Source organism: Equus asinus, chromosome 2, assembly GCF_041296235.1.
Source record: "Equus asinus isolate D_3611 breed Donkey chromosome 2, EquAss-T2T_v2, whole genome shotgun sequence".
Taxonomy (NCBI): domain Eukaryota; kingdom Metazoa; phylum Chordata; class Mammalia; order Perissodactyla; family Equidae; genus Equus; species Equus asinus.
The window spans coordinates 155,199,639-155,219,061 of NC_091791.1; the positions used below are offsets into that span (position 1 = coordinate 155,199,639).

The window sequence follows — 19,423 nt, forward strand, 5'->3', positions numbered from 1 at the left end:
GTGAAAGTTTCCTATCACATCCAGCAAAGTGGAGGATGCGGATCACTATTTGCTGAGCCTATGTTAATGTATGAATTTATTCAGGTTCTAGATCAGATTGAGCATCCAGAAGACCTCCACAGGTAGAAAAGGCAGATGGAGCAGCAGAGGTCAGAGGGAACAAGAGAAAAGGCAAGAGCGCACAAAGGCTGGTTGGCGGTGCAAAACAGAACCAAGAGGCAGAGGCCTCGTGAGATCAGACCACTAGGGAACAGGGTCTCTATGGTGGGGAAGAGAGTACCGACCGGCTTTGAGACAGTCATGTTCCTAGGAGTTAACTAGTGAGGCAGGACAAGGAAGTGAGGATCCCACAACCGAATTTTCCACCCTCTCCTTCCAAGAAGGAAGTAGAAAACATTTTTGTTTTGGCCAGAAATGGCAATTACAAGTTTATTTGAATAAACAAACTTTTAAACTATAAGCATCCTGTAGAAGGAAATATTCAGTCTTCTCACTGATGAGAATTAACTGGATTTCCTCTTCAAAATATTTAAGACATAACCAACTTGTAAACGTTTGTGTGTGAAGGTAAAGAATGTTAGCCCTGTAAGTTAGGGTAGGGGTGTTACTTAGCTTGATTGGGTGGCTCTGGGCAGCCTCAACAATGCTGAAAGGTGGTGGTGGGGCGGGAGTGAAGAAATGGGAGATGGCCAAAGGCCTGCCCAGTTTGACTAAGAAATGAAATATGGCTGTGCCTTTGGCTAACAGGGGAAAGGCCTGTCATGACCTTCAGTTGACTAAGGATCCATGGTGCCAGGTCCAGGATGGGCTGTGCAAAGCAAATAGCAGGTATATAACTATGCTTAGGAACACAGGAAGAACACAGGCAGCTAGTGACACAAACCTGGCGGATGGAGCCGGGCACCCACTGCTACAAATAGGGAACACCCTCAGAAGACCAGCTAATGCTCCTGCAAGATGGGGCGAGCCATGGAGCACTTAATCAGTAGAAAAAAATATTCTGGGTTAAACTGGAATCTTGAACTTGTTAACTAGATTAGTTCGAGAGTATTCAGTGGACACATTTAGGTTAAAAGGCTCTTTTCATTTCTCAATGTTATAGTACAATTATTTACAGAAATATTTATTTTAAAAGTAGCAATTTATAAAAAAAAAAAAAACAAGAGATTTAGATTAAAAGCTCCAAGGTGTATTGTTTCAGGTAGGTGTTGTTACTATTTATACCTTCACCCCATTTACTAAGTCATTTCAAGTAACTTCAAGTTCAAAATCCACAGTGAGGTATAGAGCCCAACCAGGAAGGGACAGAAAGTGCTCCAAGTGAGAAGCAGAGAGCAGGGCTCCTCAGTGACATTTCCTGGGGAGCACCTGAGCTCCACTGTACAATTAAGGTTTCCCTCCTGTGCATCTGAATGCGACTTTCGGATCCTCTGGCTGTGGCTGGTTTAGTCTCTTGACTGTAATGGTGTGCCGCTATTTTGCCTAGGAGGTTGAGCCAAGCTTCCAGGGCCCCTCTTTAGGCCTCAATTACGTACGTGTGAGGTTCAGAAGAGCTGATCAATCTGAAGGTTGGGAACACTTTACTTAAAGGAGGAACCGCCACTCCAGCATAAACTGTCCTTAATCTTACCAGAGAAACTGTTTTCATTCTGGGGATGGGGAGTCCTAGAAGATCATGGCCAAGAAGATGTCCTCAGCAGCTTCCTCTAAGAGTTTACCCCCAAGAGGGAGCCATCTGGCCACTCGCTTTTTATCACATTTCCAGCAGTTGCTCCATCTCCTCAAGGGCTGCTGTGAAATCATTCACTTGGCTGTTACATAAGGTCTGCTGTTCTAGGAACTTGGCCCTCTCTTCTTCTTTCATCTTCAACTTCACTTTTAAGGCCTGCACGGAAAGACATTCAAAAAGAAAAAAAAAAAAAGACAAAAAAACTCACAAAACTTTGACTCACAGGAAAGACAATACCACACCAGGATATTATGCTTCTATTTCAAGACCACTGGAGTCCTGACAGACACTGTGTTTTCTATCTTAGATTTGTTTATCTGTGCTGGTTTTAGGAACTGTCCCTCTCTACTACAGACTCTGATATCTAAACGAAGTGATGAAATCCTCTAGGACTCAGTGCAATATCCCATGATCCACCCAAGCAATCCAAAGCAGCCCAGACCCAAGAATCTGGGTTTCCTCTTACAAGTTTCCTTGAGAAATTGTTTCCACAGTGTGGATTTCACACAGGTCTCAGCTCTCAACTTTGAGAAACCTAGTGTGTTGTACCTCGCCTCATGCCCTGCATAAGTGAGCATTTCTAACAGTCTTTAGAAAAGAAAAAGAAAACTAGCTGAAAAAAACGGTGAAACCAAATGTAGTATTGGAATTTAGTTAATAGCAATGCATCAATGTTGATTTCTCAGTTTCGACAAATGTACCATGATAATGTAAGATGTTAATATTAGGGGAATTGAATTCTCCGTATTATCTTTGCAACTTTTCTGTAAATCTAAAGTTATTACAAAATAGTCTGTTAAAAGTAAAGACATAAATAAGCGTCCTCCATCGATTCACCTATTGCTGCGGGAAACGGCAATCCTGCCTCAGAGTGGTGTCTGCCTCTCACCTGTAACTCCTCCATCTGCTTTTTGGCCGTTTCGTTAAAAAGCTTCAGTTCATCTTGCAAAGTTTCTAACAGCAACTAAGAGGAAAGTATATAATGTAGTAACAAATCTATTGAAATGTATATAAACTAATCTCTTCATATGAAACAAGAATTGAATTAGATGATTTCTAACATCTCTTCCGTTCGTTCATTTACTGAGCATCCACACACGTGCTGGGAGGAATTCAGTCCACAGGACAGACAGATTACCCTACTTCCATGTGCTCTGTGCTACACAGGCAACATGAACAAAACATAGTAGCCACTGAAGGCGTGACCAATCACCTGGGGAGCTGAGGAAGGCTTTCACACCGAGTATTCTATGATTCTAAGAGGACAACTGATCTTTCTTCCTGGGGAAGAAATCACAGATGCTCAAAAGACTTTAATCCCAAACAATTACCTTCCTACTTTAGGGAAGGAACCAAAGAGAAGCCAAATTTAATTCAGCCTGGACTTTGGCATCATACGGTTCTCAGCAAAGGAATAAGGTGAGAAATTTGGCAAAGTGTAGAATAGGGAAAACAGAAAGCTCTCTATACAGGTCTATTCTATTATGTGTTTTAAAGTAGTACATTTTCAACTCAAACTCACTCATACTTGTAAGCACAAAGTCACCTTCTGAGAAAAATATGCTATTTTGAGTACACATCCACCACTCTCTTCCACTATCATGGATAACCAAAGGCTGTCTCTTGGCGTTTGCTGAGCATGTGGCAGAGACCTTCTTAGATCTGCACAGCCCCATGGGCCCTTGGCCCTCACCCACTCACACTCGTGCCCTCACCATAGAGTTCACGTGATCCGTGGTGGCCTCTTGGTCTGCTGCCAGGGTCTCACTGCCTGAAACTGATGGAAACAACAAAGTCAGCCTCGCTTAGGGAAATGCACCTTAAACAGAAGAAAACAAAAACCCCTCCATGGGTAAGCATGGGAATATCCATGAGGGAAACTTCTCTAAGCGCCTGGTCCCTGACTTTCTCTCCTGAGTCTTTACCTTGGCAGGGTCACCCACACCTGTCCAACAGAGCTGTATTTTACCTCGTTCCTCCATAGGTTTGGATATGGCCAAAAATTCTGCTTTCTCCTCAGCTCAGCAGAAAATTTGTCCAAAGGAAGTGTACAAGGCTGGATTTTGCTGTTTTGTTTAAAATACAAAAAACTGTTTTTTTTTTTTTCAACTGAGGAAGACTCACCCCAAGCTAACATCCACTGCAAATCTTCCTTTTGTTTACATGTGAGCCACCACCACAGCATGGCCACTGACAAGTGGTAAAGGTCCGTGCCCAGGAACCAAACCCAGGCCACTGAAGCAGAGCACATCGAACTTAACCACTAGGCCACTGGGGCTAGCCCACAAAAAACTATTGTTAAAAGCTTTCAGGGGGCCGGCACAGTGGTTAAGTTCTCATGGTCTGCTTAGGCGGCCTGGGGTTCGCTGGTTCAGATCCCGGGTGCGGACATGGCACTGCTTGGCAAGCCATGCTGTGGTAGGCGTCCCACATATAAAGGAGAGGAAGATGGGCACGGATGTTAGCTCAGGGCCAGTCTTCCTCAGCAAAAAGAGGAGGATTGGCAGCAGACGTTCGCTCAGGGCTAATCATCTGCCTCAAAAAAAAAAAAAAGCTTTCAGGCTTTAAAAAAATTATTACTTTTTTGTAAGAGTAATACATATACATAGCAAATTAAAATCATACAAAAACACATAAGGTGTCTATAAAGAATATATCCTAAATACATAGGTTAACCAGTAGCAATCAAAGTCAGTATTCCTTAATTCAAAGACGACTAGGCCCCTTCTCTGGGCATTCTCAGGCCCCTCAACTCCGTCTGAGGCCCTCTGACAGTCTTTGGGCAATTCCTTCTTCTGCTTGACTCTGCTCTCCAGGGACAGGGCAGAAGAGAAATCACATATTAACCACCGTGATTCGCTGATTAGCCAGGTTTAGGAACCCTTGAAACAGCATCACTTCTTTGTCTCACACTTGGGAAAGTTACCCGTATGCTATCTCTCTTGAAAGAAATAAAATATTTCTGGTCTATTTGCAAGGTCACACCTGTTGGCACCAAATGAATGGCATACAGAGTTCAGATAAGAAAGAGATAATCCTCTCTCCATAACTATCTGAAACACTGTTGGTGAGGCAAAGTCAACATCACAAGAGAAGAAAGAGAAACTCCCAGAAACCTTTAGGGTTTTGTGAGACAACCCCTGCACTGACTGGCCAGCTGAGGCCATGCTGGACTCTTGACACCCAGTCCAGAATCACCCCAGGAAGGGGCATGTGCACTGATTCCTCTGAAGGCAGCTGTGTGCTGTCTCTTACCTGGGGAGAGGCCCTTGCTCTCCAAAATTGCCAAACAGCTGTCCTGAAACTTCTCCAGCAGCTCCACCTTTTGGGTCAGGTCCTTCAGTTCTCCCTATTGGGGTGCCATGCAGACAGTCAGTCCTGTCCCACCCCCCAGGGGAGGTCTTTTCTGCCCTGGTTCTTGGACAGCCAGGGCACAAGCCGGGTGTCTTTGCTTTCTGCCCTCGGGCACCTGGACATGGCAAGCTTGCTCCCACCCAGGGGGCCACCCCTCAGAAGTCCACAAGCATTGCCCAGCACAGCTTATGGCAGAGGTCTGGTGGGTCTCTCACCTGAGTTTCAGTCAACTTCTGGTGCAACTGCTTGTTCACGGCCTCTAAGAGCTGGTTCTTATCCTTGAGCTCTTCCTCTGATTTCTGCTTGCTGACTGGTTTGTAGCTGTAATGACAAGTGTACGTCTGTGAAGAGGTGGAGGGGTTAAGGGTTGGGCTGTGGAGTCACACCAACGGGTTTGAATCCTGGCTTCCTGACGTCGTGATAAACGACCTTCAAGGAGTTGCATAACCACTCTGAGGCTCTATTTACTCATCTCTAGAATGAAGATAATACCTATATCTCATAATATTATTACTATTTTGAATAAGAGAGAGAATATATGTACAATTCTTAACACAACTACTGACATAGTAAACATTTAATAAATAATAGCCATTATCAGCATCAATAATAAGCCTTCTTTTCAAAGTTCTCAGAGTCCTTCTTGATACTGTCTTCAGAACTTTGAAGGCATGCCCAAATAACAGATTTGGAATTAGAGTCTACTACTACAAACTTTTCAGCTTATATTATTTCTGTCTTCAGGAATGCAAAATATCCAAGCCAAGCTCAAACACAGAGATACGGATCCTTCTCCAGGATTTCACCTCCCCCTCCGTCTCCCCCTCCTTCATCTCAAAATCACTAACCACGTGAAGCCCCTCCTATCCTGAAGGCTTCACACTCCTGTTGATGGGCCATAGTTGGGCTTGACTTCCCATTAGCAGTGGTCCTGGCATGGAGCCCCAAAAGCTCTTGTCTGGTAATCAAGATGGTAGCATCACTTATTCTTGCCCTGACAGTGCTTCTCAAACCTGGTTGTGCCTCACCCCCGAAAATTCCATTCCGATTTCTAGGGTGACACCCAGACGGTAACACATTAAACAAGTCCTTTGAGTGATTCTGATGTATAACCAGGGGTGAGATCCGCTACTCTAAAATGATGGCCAAAGTTCATTTATCCTGATGCTCACCCCTTTCTGACATTCCTCTTGATGGCAGGGTCTGCAGCTTTCACCTGCCTAAAGAAGCAAAAACAAAGAAACAAATCAGAGAATCATAGGACTGTTGTTACGTGTCTTGTGAACAAGGCAGAACAAAGAGCCTGGTTCTCTAAGGAAAGGACCAGAGATTACATACCATGCAAACGGCACATGCTGAGAAGCTCTGAGGGCCCACGCACTTTTGTTTCAGCCCCAACTATTGAAAAAGGCTTATTAATAGGGAACGGGCTCCTCTTCTGACCACCTCAACAACCTGACAGACCTGCTCAAAATGGTGTGGCTATCTTGCGTCAACCTCACATATGCGGGAACTGAGCACTAGGTAGAGGGGACACACATATGCACTACACTCGGCTGGACTGTGCTCAGCCCAGCAACCTAGGCTAACAACTAGCCCTCACCACCACTTGGGGCCAATTGTTCAGGAGCCTTGTGCTCTCAAAAACCCTAATTTCTAATTCTTGGTACTGGGCAATTTCTAGCAAGTTGTTCTAATTGGATACCAACGACCTGATTCTCACCCATTCTCTCGTCTCGGTTTGATGACTTTTGTGACGTCATTCTCTGAACCTCCCGAATGCGGAAGTCTAGAAACATCCACTTCTTTGGACTTAATAGGTAACAGGCTCTTAGAAGTAGCTCGAGTTTGTGTGTCTGCAAAGGAAAACCAGAGAGTGAAAACTCAAGCATCACAACCCAACAGTTGCAACTCTGTAACAAAGTTCCACTCCAAGTTGTCAGAAACCTGTTATCTTCATTCTGGCCAATCTCAATTTGTGAAGATTAATTCAGAAGAATAAGACTTCTAGGCTAAGTGGGGATAGAAACCGAAATTCTTTAAATGTGACAGTGCAGTGTGTTTGAGCGTAGCCAAAAGCTTGGTGATATAGCAAACCGAATGGCCAGAGGGTAGAGATGTGAAAGTGGAGATTGATATAAGCAAAGAGCGAAATGAGAGGCAGTGTGGCCGTCAGCAAGGCAATATACAGTTGAACCCTGCGTCAAACACCAGTGGAATCGAATCACCTTGTTATGCTAAGCACTCTGCATGCTCTCCTAAAGCTACGCTCAAGCTGTCTCTCTTTTAACTGTTGCTTAGCTTTTTTAAATTTTTTTTTAGATTGGCACCTGAGCTAACATTTGTTGCCAATGTTTTTCTTCTTCTTCTTCTTCTTTTCCCCAAAGCCCCCCTGTACATAGTTGTATATTGTAGTTGTGGTCCTTCTGGTTGTGCTATGTGGGACGCCACCTCAGCATGGCCTGATGAGCAGTGTGAGGTCCACGCCCAGGATCCGAACTGGAGAAACCCTGGGCCGCTGAAGCGGAGCGTGCGAACCCAACCACTCGGCCACGGGGCCGGCCTCTGTTGCTTAGTTGTTTGGATCAGACTGTCTCCCTAACTCCTCCAAGAAATGTCTTTGTGTCCCCACTGCCTAGTAGAGTATCTGGCATCTTAAGAGAGGTTCAAAACTGCTTGTTGAATAAATAGAAAACCTCAGTTTCCTCGGCTGTTTCACAGACCATCTTTAAATTAGCTCCTCTAGTCTCGTTCCCCCTTTCCATGCCGATCGCCTTTCCACCAGCCCTTTCATTTATCCATCATTAAGTTTAGAGGTTCCCTATCTGGCATTCTGTTCTGATCTTCTCACTAGGCTACTGTCAGATAACCAGAGAAACGGCTCTGCCAGGACACTTTTCTTCCTCAGAGTGAGGAAGAAGAGTTTTTTCCCCTAGCCCTGATGCCAGCCCTCCACCACACACAGTCTTTCTATGATTTATTTGCATAGCAAATTCAAGTAACTTGGGGGCTGGCCCCGTGGCACAGTGGTTAAGCCTACACATTCCGCTTTGGCGGCTGGGGGTTCACCGGTTCAGATCCTGGGTGCGGACATGGCACTACTTGGCAAGCCATGCTGTGGTAGGCACCCCACATAGAAAATAGAGGAAGATGGGCACGGATGTTAGCTCAGGGCCAGTCTTCCTCAGCAAAAAGAGGAGGATTGGCAGGAGATGTTAGCTCAGGGCTAATCTTCCTCAAAAAAAAAAAAAAATTCAAGTAACTTGTTCTGGACTTAAGCACGACCCCCCAACACACACACACACACAGTTTTCTAGTTTATACTAACTTTCACCTTGTTCATTGTAAAATGGCTCCTTTAAGCTTGACTTAAGAACCATACAATTAAGCCACAACAATTAAACCAAGCTGAAGAAATGAGGTCCAGAGCACTGGACCACAGGGATTAGGAAACTTTGTACTTCATTTATAGGTACACTCACTGGCCACTTGCTCCCTATTTTTCATATTCTTACTCACAAAGCAAATAATAAAAGAGCTTTTTTTTTTTTTGAATAAGATTAGCCCTGAGCTAACTGCTGCCAATCCTCCTCTTTTTGCCTAGGAAGACTGGCCCTGAGCTAACATCCATGCCCATCTTCCTCTACTTTATATGTGGGACGCCTACCACAGCATGGCTTGCCAAGCGGTGCCATGTCTGTACCCGGGATCTGAGCCGGCAAACCCCAGGGCACGGAAGCGGAGCATGCGCACTTAAGCCCTGCGTCACTGGGCTGCCCCTAAAAGAGCTCTTTTTGAGGTCTCTATATGAAGCAAAATGTAACCTTGGGGGAATGTGTGTACCTTCTCCTCTCTCAAGTATTAATAAGTTATACACAATAACAAATCTACCCCATGTAAAAAGGAGTTGATAGTCAATTGATCAAAATTAACATTCTTCATTGATTGGAACTGGTTCCAATAATCCATATTTGCTAGAACCTAAGGACTGCATTGCAGGAGAAATTTAGCAGGATTTAACAAAGACTGTCTTCTTAAAATGAGACCCTAAGGAGGAAAATTGGATGGCTGGTGTCAAGGAAGGAAGGCTTGTTTTTCCCTGCATATCATTTTCTAACTTTGGATTTTTTTTTTTTTACAGGTGCATATGTTACCTAGTCAAAAAACTAAAACTTAGAAAAACCTGGGATACAACCTAAGAATGTTAAACCATTGAGGTTACATATGATCATAGTGCTAGGACAGGGATAGAGAGCAGAAAGATGAAAACTTCCAGCCTGGCTGGGGAGGGCCAGTCCCTCCCCCCTGAAGGAGGGGCACTGCTCTCTGAGGGAAAGGCAGTGGACGGAGACGTGGCTCCAGTTCCCCCAGCAACTCAAGGCCCTGCTGATACCAGGATTACTATTCAGGTGTTCTGAGGCAACATAAGACAAACACATCAAGCCCTCAAGCATTTGGAGAAAAGGCTGTTTACAGATGCATCTTGCTCCTGCTCATCAACCTGTTGCGTGGAATCACCTGGGAACAGCTGCTTCAAAATCTCCCACAACAGGTTCTGATGTTTGAAGCTTATTCTGTGCTCTAGTCTCTAGATTAGGCAACTCCACAACTGCAGACCATCAGAGCCCAGTAATATAAAACAAGACGGCAAAGCAATCAAAAAAAGGTTTTTTTTTTTTTTGAGGACGATTAGCCCTGAGCTAACTGCTGCCAATCCACCTCTTTTTGCCAAGGAAGACTGGCCCTGAGCTCATATCCGTGCCCACCTTCCTCTATTTTATACGTGGGACGCCTACCACAGCATGGATTGCCAAGCGGTGCCATGTCCGCACCTGAGATCCAAACCAGCGAACCCCGGGCCACCGAAGCAGAACTTGCGAACTTAAGGGCTGCGCCACCAGGCCGGCCCCCAAAAAGTTTTTAAATCATGTCTCCTCTCCCAACGTTCTGGAATACTCTAGCTAGGCCTGACCCCTCTCTCACTTCACTCAGCAAACGTTTATTGAGAATGTACTGTATGAAAGACACCGTGCAGCAGACACAAATGTGAACCACACACGGTGTGAACCCTAGTGCTTCCCCCTAATTTCCCCTTCTCAAACGACTTTCCTCTGTCCTGACAACAAACCCAGTCCCTCCAGATAGTCCAATTCTGGAAGTAAAACGGGTAACCGTTTAAAAAGCGATTCCCAGCTTAATGGGAATAATACTGTAGAACAATCAGCGACTTAAATCTAATTGGTGAAGGCAGCATGGTTAGGTGTGGGGGAGGAGGGGCGCAGGGCAGGTGTAAAATCCTACCTCATGGCCCTTTCCCGAATTCCCATCGTAAACCTAGACAGCCCGGTTCTAGGGGAGTCAGCAGGTTGTCAGAGCAGATGAAATGCCGTCCCCCTGCCCGCGCCCCACATTCCCCGGCCTGACCACCCCAGGCTGGTCCCCAGGGCCCGATGGGGGGCGGTATGGATACCCACCTGCAGGCAGGCCGCCGCTCAGCACGGAAGGAGGCTGCAGGGTGTATACTGTCTTAATCACGCTGGTCATCGTAACGAGACGGGACGGCTGGACTCTGCAAGGTGCAAGGCGACTGTTACCCAGGGCTGGGCCAGGGGGTCTGCGCAGGTGGAGGGCCCGGGCAGAGCGCGCCCCGGATCGGGGCAGGACGCGCGCGCGAGAAAATCCTCCATTCCGGGCCCATCTCGTCCGACCCCCTCACCCAGCCCAGTCCCTCGCCCCGGGAGAGCCGAACCGAGGCGCCTGCCGCTCCTGCTCGCAGCCCTCGTAGCTCTGATTCGGAAGATGCTCGCCAGCAACTGCCGCTCCGCCGACCTGGTCTGCCGCCTGGGTTTCAAAAGGAAACTTCCGGTGGCCGGACGGAAGGGCGTGCGGTGCGCTTCCTGTGGGCGGCCATGTTGTACTGTAGGCCCCGAGCGGGGCGACGCCTTCGGGGGCTGCCATGCTGTACGGCAGGTCCTAGCAGAGGTGCGAGCTTGAGCTTCTCGGCGATGGGTGGCGGAGCAGGTCTGGGCGGGGCAGGGGAGTTGTGCGCTTTGCCGGCCTGAACGGAGCTGTGAGCCACCGGCGTCATATTTGGGGCTTGGGATGAGCACACGCAGTAACGTTTAAAGTCACAATCCTTCTCTTTATTTGGTCTGTGATTGTTAGGGACGTTGCATGATGCCTGATTGCCAGGAGCAAAGGGTATTTGGATAGCGGAAACTACACGTTATAGGGTGGAGAGTGGCCGGTGAGGTTTGAAGAGGGCCTGTGGGCAGAAATACCCGAGAGACCCACCTGCAGTCCTAACTTTAATGGCACTTATCCAGCTTTTAAGCAGAGATTGAAAGCTGCTTCTAGCAAACTGGGCAGAGTTCTCAAGCACTTAATGCACTCATTCATTTCACTCAACCACTACTTATTGAGCACTATTTTAAGTGGGTCCCGGAGCAAATATCAAGACTGAACTTGGGTCTGCCCTCCTGGAGTTCACAATCTAGGAAACAGTACACAATCACACAAACTTGTCAATTACGTCTCAATTAAGCTGGAAAAAAACCCCCAAATAAATGTGTATTTATAAACTTTAGTAAAACTGATGTGGATCGTGGCTGCCCCAAGTAGAGAAGCCCAAGGTGTCCCGGCCTACATGCCGATCTATATGACCCGATTCATATCTAAAGTTATACTTTTGTTTGAAATATCGTTTTTGATGTGTTGTTTTGTTTTCTCAGATTTAAGGAAATCTTTTCTCTTATGCTAACCATGTCTTATAGCAATTAGTGAAATTATACCTTTATGAGCAAAACTGAAACATTTATCTTTTTCTCCCTACCTGATCCCTCCAGAATTTGGAAACTCTTTGTGAGCGAGTATGATTATTTCGTGGCAATTAGTTATTTGCGTAAGTTCAATAAGAATCTGTTCTCCTTATAACAGGACACATTTGTTATCTTACCAAAACTTTGACTGGAATGTCATGTTTGAGAGAAAGATACAGACTCAGATATGACAATACTGCCTTTGAGGAATAAGGTTGACTTTCTGGAAATAAAGCCACTTGGAAATATGGGCCTGGTACCTTGCTTTACAGAGAGAGATTCCAGCAATCTTACCTGGTAAGTAAGGAAGCTTACTTATCTGGCAGGTGCAATGAACCTCGAAATATTCTGGGGAATCTCAAGAAAGGAGGGAAAGTCACCCAAATCTAAGGTATTGCAGGCAAGGCCTGATGGCACAAATCCTTGGCTTGGCTTTTCTGGCCTCAAGAGGTCTTTAAGGTTCAATCTGAGATTCCTCATAAAAAATTCCAGCAAAAGCAGATTTAAGAGCCTATATGATCAATTGCTATTCTTGCTGCACTTATGTAAATAATTGGGCCAAGTTTCTTGAAACTAAACTTATTTTGCAAACCAATTAGTCTTAATTTGACTATCTTTGGTAAAAATGAGGGTGATTTTAGAGAGAAGAATTATGCTTCAGTGAAAAAACTATAATGCACATTTGTAGATATTAGATCCTAGTTCTGTTAATTGTCTTTGAGGCTTTTTCTACCTGTGAACTGAACTGCATCCTGAATTCTTCTACTGAAGTATCTGGTTACAAACCCCCAAACTAATGTTTTCAATTTTTACCTCATTTTCATCTGGAATCATTGAGAATTGAACCTACTCTTTTTCCTGAAGCCCTGCAAACTGAAGTTGAACGACGTGATAGAAACTTGAGAGATTCCCGTCTGTTGCTGTGTAAGCTGTAAGCCACTCAAAAAGATACCTGAATGCCTGATGACATCATCAGAGACCTTTCAAGCTGCAAAAAGATGCTTTGACTCTGACATCTAGAAGTCTTCTTGACTGCCTGCCCCCTGGACGCAGGAACTAATTCATAATTTGCTCCAACCATTAACCTTGTTACCTTGCTTCCAACATCACAAGGGAGAGAAGACCACAACTGCATTCTATTGTTTAATTTGGTTTACAAATGAGTCTTACTTAAATGATAAGTGAGGATGTGATGCTGTCTAGCCTCAAGAATGCCTGCTACTTTCTGTTAACTCTGCTAACCCAGTAAAAGATTTCCTTCTACAGGCTCAAGAAATTGCCACGGAAAGAGAGAAACAGATATGGCAGTCAAAAGGGGGAATTTTTGACACCCCCTCGCAGATGTGGTTCGGGCCCAATAAGAAACCCACTTTCATGGGTCACAAGGCCACTTTCCCTTCCTAAGGGACCCTTTGAGGTATGACAATTGGACTTTGTCAAATGCCACCATCTCAAGGATAAACATATCTTGTAATGATCTGTATGTTCTCACATTGTTTTGAGGCCTTTCCTTGCAGAAGAGCAACGGCTTTAACAGTAGGTAAATTACTGTTAGAGAGAATAATTCCTGTTTGAGGAATTCCTCGCGAGTTACACAGTGACTGGGGAACTCAAATCTGTTTGTAATGTTTGGCCAATATTGCAGCATTTCCACTGTGCTTACCATCCTCGATCCTCAGGACTGGTAAAACTAATGGCACAACTAGAACTTAATTGGCAAGCTTTCAGAAGCATTTACTCTCTCACAGCCAAAAGCTCTTGTGCTAGTGCTCCTTAATCTTAGATCTATACTTTTTGTAAACATTAGCTGTCTCATTTTGAAATAATAATAAAACAGCCTATGCAATTAGATGAAGAAATATATGAACCAGCTTTTCTTAAGGGATATATTACATTGTTGTCACGGTCTTATTGAGGTACTTAAAGTCAAATGAAAGATTGGTAGCTGATTCTTTCACAGAGCTCCCAGAACTTAAGGATCTTGGACTGTAACCTGAAGAATTTATTTATTGAAAGAGACATCAAATAAGACTGTTTGCAGCCCTGTCGAAAAGGACCAAACCAGGAGGAGAAGAAGACGACATCTGTTGTAGACAGCTGTCCGAAGACTCCGGACCAGGCCTGTATTCCCAACCTTATATCTCCTCATTTAAACATTTGTTATGCTTGAACTGTATACGTATTTTATAATTTGTTTGGAATATTATTATACTTAAAGAAAGTGATTAATGTGGAACAGACTGGTCTTGAAGGCCAGGAATTTATCGAGTGACTCCTAATGGAACTCAATGGTTATGTGGAACAAAACTTTGGCCTTGGCTACTGCCTGGATGGCTAAAACATTGCACCCTGAGTTTCCTTTAAAAGCAGGGAAGGAGTCAGGCTGAGTTAAAACCTCTTGCCAATCTCCCTCTCTTTAAGGCCGGATGGGCTTGTTCAGTGTTCCACTGGTATGGCTATATTTGCAGCTATATTTGCTCCTTCTTTGGAGCTAAAAGATGGCATTATTACATATGGAAGACCTGACTAAATTTACTCAAGAAGCCCTTAATGATAGTCAAGCAGGAATAGTCTTATTAAATACTGAAATGCCTTTAATGAGAAGGGCTGTCCTTCAAAACAGAATGGCTTTAGATATTCTTACTGCATCCCAAGGTGGTACATATACAATTGTTCAGACTGAATGCTGTGTTATTGTACGTGATGAACCTTCCAATGTGTCATCTCTGCTAAAGCACATGAAGAAGCAAATGGATGCCTTATGTGAATCCTGCACCTACTTTGATTTATTTGGTTGGCTCCCTTTTCAGTATCAGTTCCCTTTTTCGATCTGGATTGGAATTCCTATTTCTATTATTTATTGCAATCCTTGTACTGGTCATAATATTCAAACTAATTGTTGTTTTCTTTACTCAGGGTTGTAAGAGTAGCATACAAACTAGAGTAATGATTGCTCGACGGCTTGAGATGGTTGATCTGTCTTATAACCCTGGACAAATTTCCTTTTCTGATAGGGACTATGACTAAGAATTCATTTCAGACTAATCCTTTTAAAAATGCTGAGTTATTATTGTTACTGTACTTGTTCCAGAATCATATACAATGTAAATGTGAAGTGTCATAGAGAAGCACATATACAATGTTTGTGCAACAATCTAAAATTAATTGGAAATTACATGACATATGAAATGCTTCCTCTGTTAATATATATATATAGCTCTATGCTTGTCCACTGTTTCCCCCAACATGGACGACTAGGCAAATAAATTAAATAAAAGCCTAGCACCGAGGGACATCATGGACCCAGGGCAGGCAGCAACCACCCTGGCGCCGAGGGAGAATATTTTGATCATCAATGCTTTCTATCGAAAGATTAGAGATCAAAAGGGGGAAATGACAAATAAAAATGGCAAGTAATAGGATATATTGGAATATATGAGGAAGCCATTTGGTATAAACCTAATTCGGCCTGACCTTGTCTTTCCAAAAGGGCCTGACCGAGGCCACTGGGCATGCATTGTATATCTGCTTTAGAGATTCCCTATGGCAAGAACAAAGGCCCTTGAGGTAAAGGTGCAACTTCTCTCTCCCTCCCAACGTTGGCTTGGGGACAGGACCCATGGGCAGTCAGAGCTGCTGCTGCTGCTGGCATGGGGACAGGACCCACGGGCAGTCAGAGCTGCTGCTGGCATGGAGAGCTGCTGCTGCTGCAAACATGGGTGGAGAGTAAGGCTAAATTTAAGGCATAAGTATGTCAGTTATCTCTTTACAAGACAAAAGAAAGACTATGTAAAAAAGTTAAAGTGGTATTAGATCTGGTAGGTTCTGGCCATTGGGCGGTCCCACAACTTTTAGATAAGAATCAAATCAGATTGAGTAAATGGCAGAAGTCTCCCCTTAAATATTATCCTCAGCCAAAGACAAAGGAGGATGTTGGGGTGGGGGGGGGGCCAGTTACGAGAGGTTGCCAGACAGTAAACAACTTAAGTTCTTGCCTTTGGCATTAAGAGTTTCTAGAGATAAGGTCATGTCCCTTCTTCCTGGCATAGAGAGGAGGCGTCTTTACAGATGGAGGTTTCCCTTACAAATGTAAATATTTCCCAACAAAGGGCAAGCAAACCCTGCTCCGCAGAGTTGCTTTTATTAAAGGTAACCAGCCTAAAATAATCCTCATCATTCCTCAGCAAAAAGAGGAGGATTGGCAGATGTTAGCTCAGGGCTCATCTGCCTCAAAAAAAAAAAAAAGAATTGTCAGAGGGAAGATAATCTTGGGACTTTATAAGATTGTTGTTGGTAGTACCTGGAGTGTCATCTAAAAATGATGAGCTGGAAACAATACACATTAAAGGGATTTTTCCAGTGACTCCTTTGTTTATTATGTTATAATGGAGGGCTGAATAAAATATCACTCCATAGAAGAAAACCTCTTTCTGAATCACACACTCAGTGACAAGGTAATTAAACTCATACCCCTGAGACGTTATGTTCGTTACAGGGCAGCCAATTCCCAGAGACACTTCATCAAAATGCAGAAAGTGACCCTGACCAAGTAGAGTTGGTTCAACCACAGCCCAGAACATAGAAGAGGTACATCCTACGGACACTGCTGTCTCTTGCTCAAAAAAAGCCAAAATCACACACAAAAGTAAAAATGATTGTAACCTCTGTCGACGAAAATAATCCATAACCAATCTATAAATGAAAATTTGGGTGAGTTTATTCTGAGCTTAAATTTTAGGACTATAACCCGGGAGAGTCTTTCCACAAAGGAACAGAGCACTCCAAAGAAGTGGAGGTACACAGGGGGGTTATATACCCTCAAAGAGGGTGTTTCACATATGATTGAAATGTCCCTCCCACAATAGTCACAAGATTGCCCTGTCGGCACAGCACTTGATGGACACAGCAGGTAGTGGGTCTGCTATCTTGGTGGGCGTAGCAGGAGGCAAGTCTATTGTCTCCAGCTGGGCGGTCACAGGTGAGCGCAGCAATCAGTTTCTAGCCTAAGGAAAGATGCTTAATCCTTAAGGAGATGCCAACGTTGGGAGGGGGAGGGAAGTTGCACCTTTACCTCAAGGGCCTTTGTTCTTGCCATAGGGAATCTCTAAAGCAGATATACAATGCATGCCCAGTGGCCTCGGTCAGGCCCTTTTGGAAAGACAAGGTCAGGCCGAATTAGGTTTATACCAAATGGCTTCCTCATATATTCCAATATATCCTATTACTTGCCATTTTTATTTGACAACACTATTCTCTAAATAAAAGAGCACTACTGCCAGATCTTAAGAGTCCAAGAAATCTTTCTTTCGACTCCTCAGCTCACTGACCCCACATCAGGGAAGACTAGCCCTGAGCTAACATCTGTGCCCATCTTCCTCTAATTTTTTTATATGTGGGACACCTGCCACAGCATGGCTTGATGAGCCATGCCATGTCCGCACCAGGGATCCGAACTGGCAGACCCCAGGCCGCCAAAGCGGAACGTGCACACTTAACCTCTGCGCCACCGGGCCGGCTCCCCTCTGACAATTCTTGTCCTTCCTGGAACTTAAGCAACACTTGCCTGTTTGGATTGCCTTGGATCCCATACCTCCAAGACTCCTTGGCAAAGGCGTCTTACCAGTCACTTCTACTTGAAATGCCTCATTCTTTAGTCCATGAGAGTGCAAACGTGGCTACATTCTAGGTGTTCTAGGTGATTCTGTGGTAATCTTGATAAGTCTGTTGCTGTAGCATTCTTAAATTTAATTTTTAAACCAATCGCTATAGATTTTGGAACTTTCCTAAGCCACCTCCTGAGAGGCCATCTAGAAGTTAGGGTTGAGACAGTGCCTAATGCGTCATGTTTTTAGAAAGTGTTTCTTTTAAGCAGTGTAGCAATATAGCCCTTGCACATTCTCTTCTGATAAGACATCTGTATATAATTTTTATGTGGAGATAATTTTACAAATAAAATATGCTGTGTATTTGTGGCTATGAAAAAAAACTATGAAGCAAAAGTAGAATGTGCTGTGTGAGAGAAACGCAGGGAAATGTAGGTTTTTGTTTTTGTTTTGAGGAAGATTAGCCCTGAGCTGACATCTGTCACCAATCCTCCTCTTTTTGCTGAGGAAGGCTGGCCCTGAGCTAACATCCGTGCCCATCTTCCTCTACTTTATATGTGGGACGCCTGCCACAGCATGGAGTGCCAAGCGGTGCCATGTCCACACCCGGGATCCAAACCGATGAACCCCTGGCCGCTGAGATGTGGAACGTGCAAACTTAACCGCTGTGCCACCAGGCCAGCCCCACTGGAGCTGCAGATTTAAATTATTCCACTTTTGGGGAAAACATCCACCATATATCCTATTTGCAAAGCTAGTCCTGTCAAACCCATCAGCCAAATCAGATTGACTTTGTATCAGAAAAAGTGAGATTTTGTTTCTCAATTCAAATAAATGTGGTTAATATGCATCTTGTATCACCTTGTCACTTTGGAATTTGAATTTTTTTTTTAAAGATTGGCACCTGAGGTAACATCTGTTGCCAATCTCTCTTTTTTTTTTAAGATTTTATTATTTTCCTTTTTCTCCCCAAAGCCCCCGGTACACAGTTGAATATTCCTTGTTGTGGGTCCTTCTAGTTGTGGCATGTGGGACGCTGTCTCAGCGTGGTTTGATGAGCAGTGCCATGTCCGCACCCAGGATTCGAACCAACGAAACACTGGGCCGCCTGTAGCGGAGTGTGCGAACTTAAAACTCAGCCACGGGGCCAGCCCCTCCAATCTCTCTCTCTCTCTTTTTTTTTTTTGCTGCTTCTTCTCCCCAAAGCTCCCCAGAACATAGTTGTATAACCAATTGTAGGTCCTTCTAGTTGCGGCATGTGGGACGCTGCCTCAGCATGGCCTGATCAGCAGTGCCATGTCCGCGCCCAGGATCCCAACCGGTGAAACTCTGGGCCGCGAAAGCGGAGCGCGGGAACTTAACCACTCGGCCACAGGGCCAGCCTCCTGAATTTGAATTCTTCAATGGAGAAGGCACAGAACTGAGCTACAGAACTGCCCCCTTCAAAATGTCTCCTAGAACCTCTCCAGACTGTGCTCCCTCAAGGGCTTCTTCAAGCAGAGCATTCTCAAATAGTCCTTTTATTCATTTTTTATACTGCAGAGTAAGGTGCCAGAATAGGATTCAGAATGAAAGAGCAGGTCAGCTGGGAAAGAGAACCGGCTGACTGAAGACTCTTTCCTAGGCCGATCAATATGAGGAGATGGAACATATGAAGGAAGAAGCTCTGGAAATTGATTTCACCTGCCTTCTGGAAAGTGTTCATGTTCCTGTGGGAATGCTAGCCCTAGTCGGAAGACCTCTGATGCAAAGTGTGTGAAGCTAGTGATGTAGTCATTACTGCTTCCTTCATTTTAATAGAAGGGATGGGGAGAGAAGCAGGCAAGAGCAGACATAGGTAAGCTAGGGACTTGATGCCTTGAAGGTGAGGACATTTCTTTCTGATGCTTCCAGTTTTCTTTTTGAAGAATGAGTTTTTT

General features: G+C 44.6%; 1 protein-coding gene across 3 annotated transcripts; it reads right to left on the bottom strand.

Annotated features, from left to right (window-relative positions):
* Nucleotides 1-376: 376 nt before the first annotated feature.
* Nucleotides 377-15,273, bottom strand: KNSTRN (kinetochore localized astrin (SPAG5) binding protein). 3 transcript variants are annotated; one of them, XM_044765153.2, is made up of 9 exons: nt 10,833-15,273; nt 10,558-10,652; nt 6,807-6,939; nt 6,256-6,303; nt 5,299-5,404; nt 4,985-5,078; nt 3,445-3,506; nt 2,567-2,693; nt 377-1,885 (listed from the first exon to the last, which is right to left on the bottom strand). In XM_044765153.2, exons 1-9 carry the CDS (start codon nt 11,039-11,041, stop codon nt 1,815-1,817), a joined length of 945 nt encoding a protein of 314 aa, XP_044621088.1. In that variant the 5' UTR covers nt 11,042-15,273; the 3' UTR covers nt 377-1,814. The 3 variants fall into 3 exon arrangements, with proteins under 3 accessions (XP_044621088.1, XP_014702839.1, XP_070359691.1); XM_014847353.3 differs by having other exon boundaries at nt 2,619-2,693; nt 10,833-13,784; XM_070503590.1 differs by lacking the exon at nt 2,567-2,693 and having other exon boundaries at nt 10,833-15,272.
* Nucleotides 15,274-19,423: the final 4,150 nt, after the last annotated feature.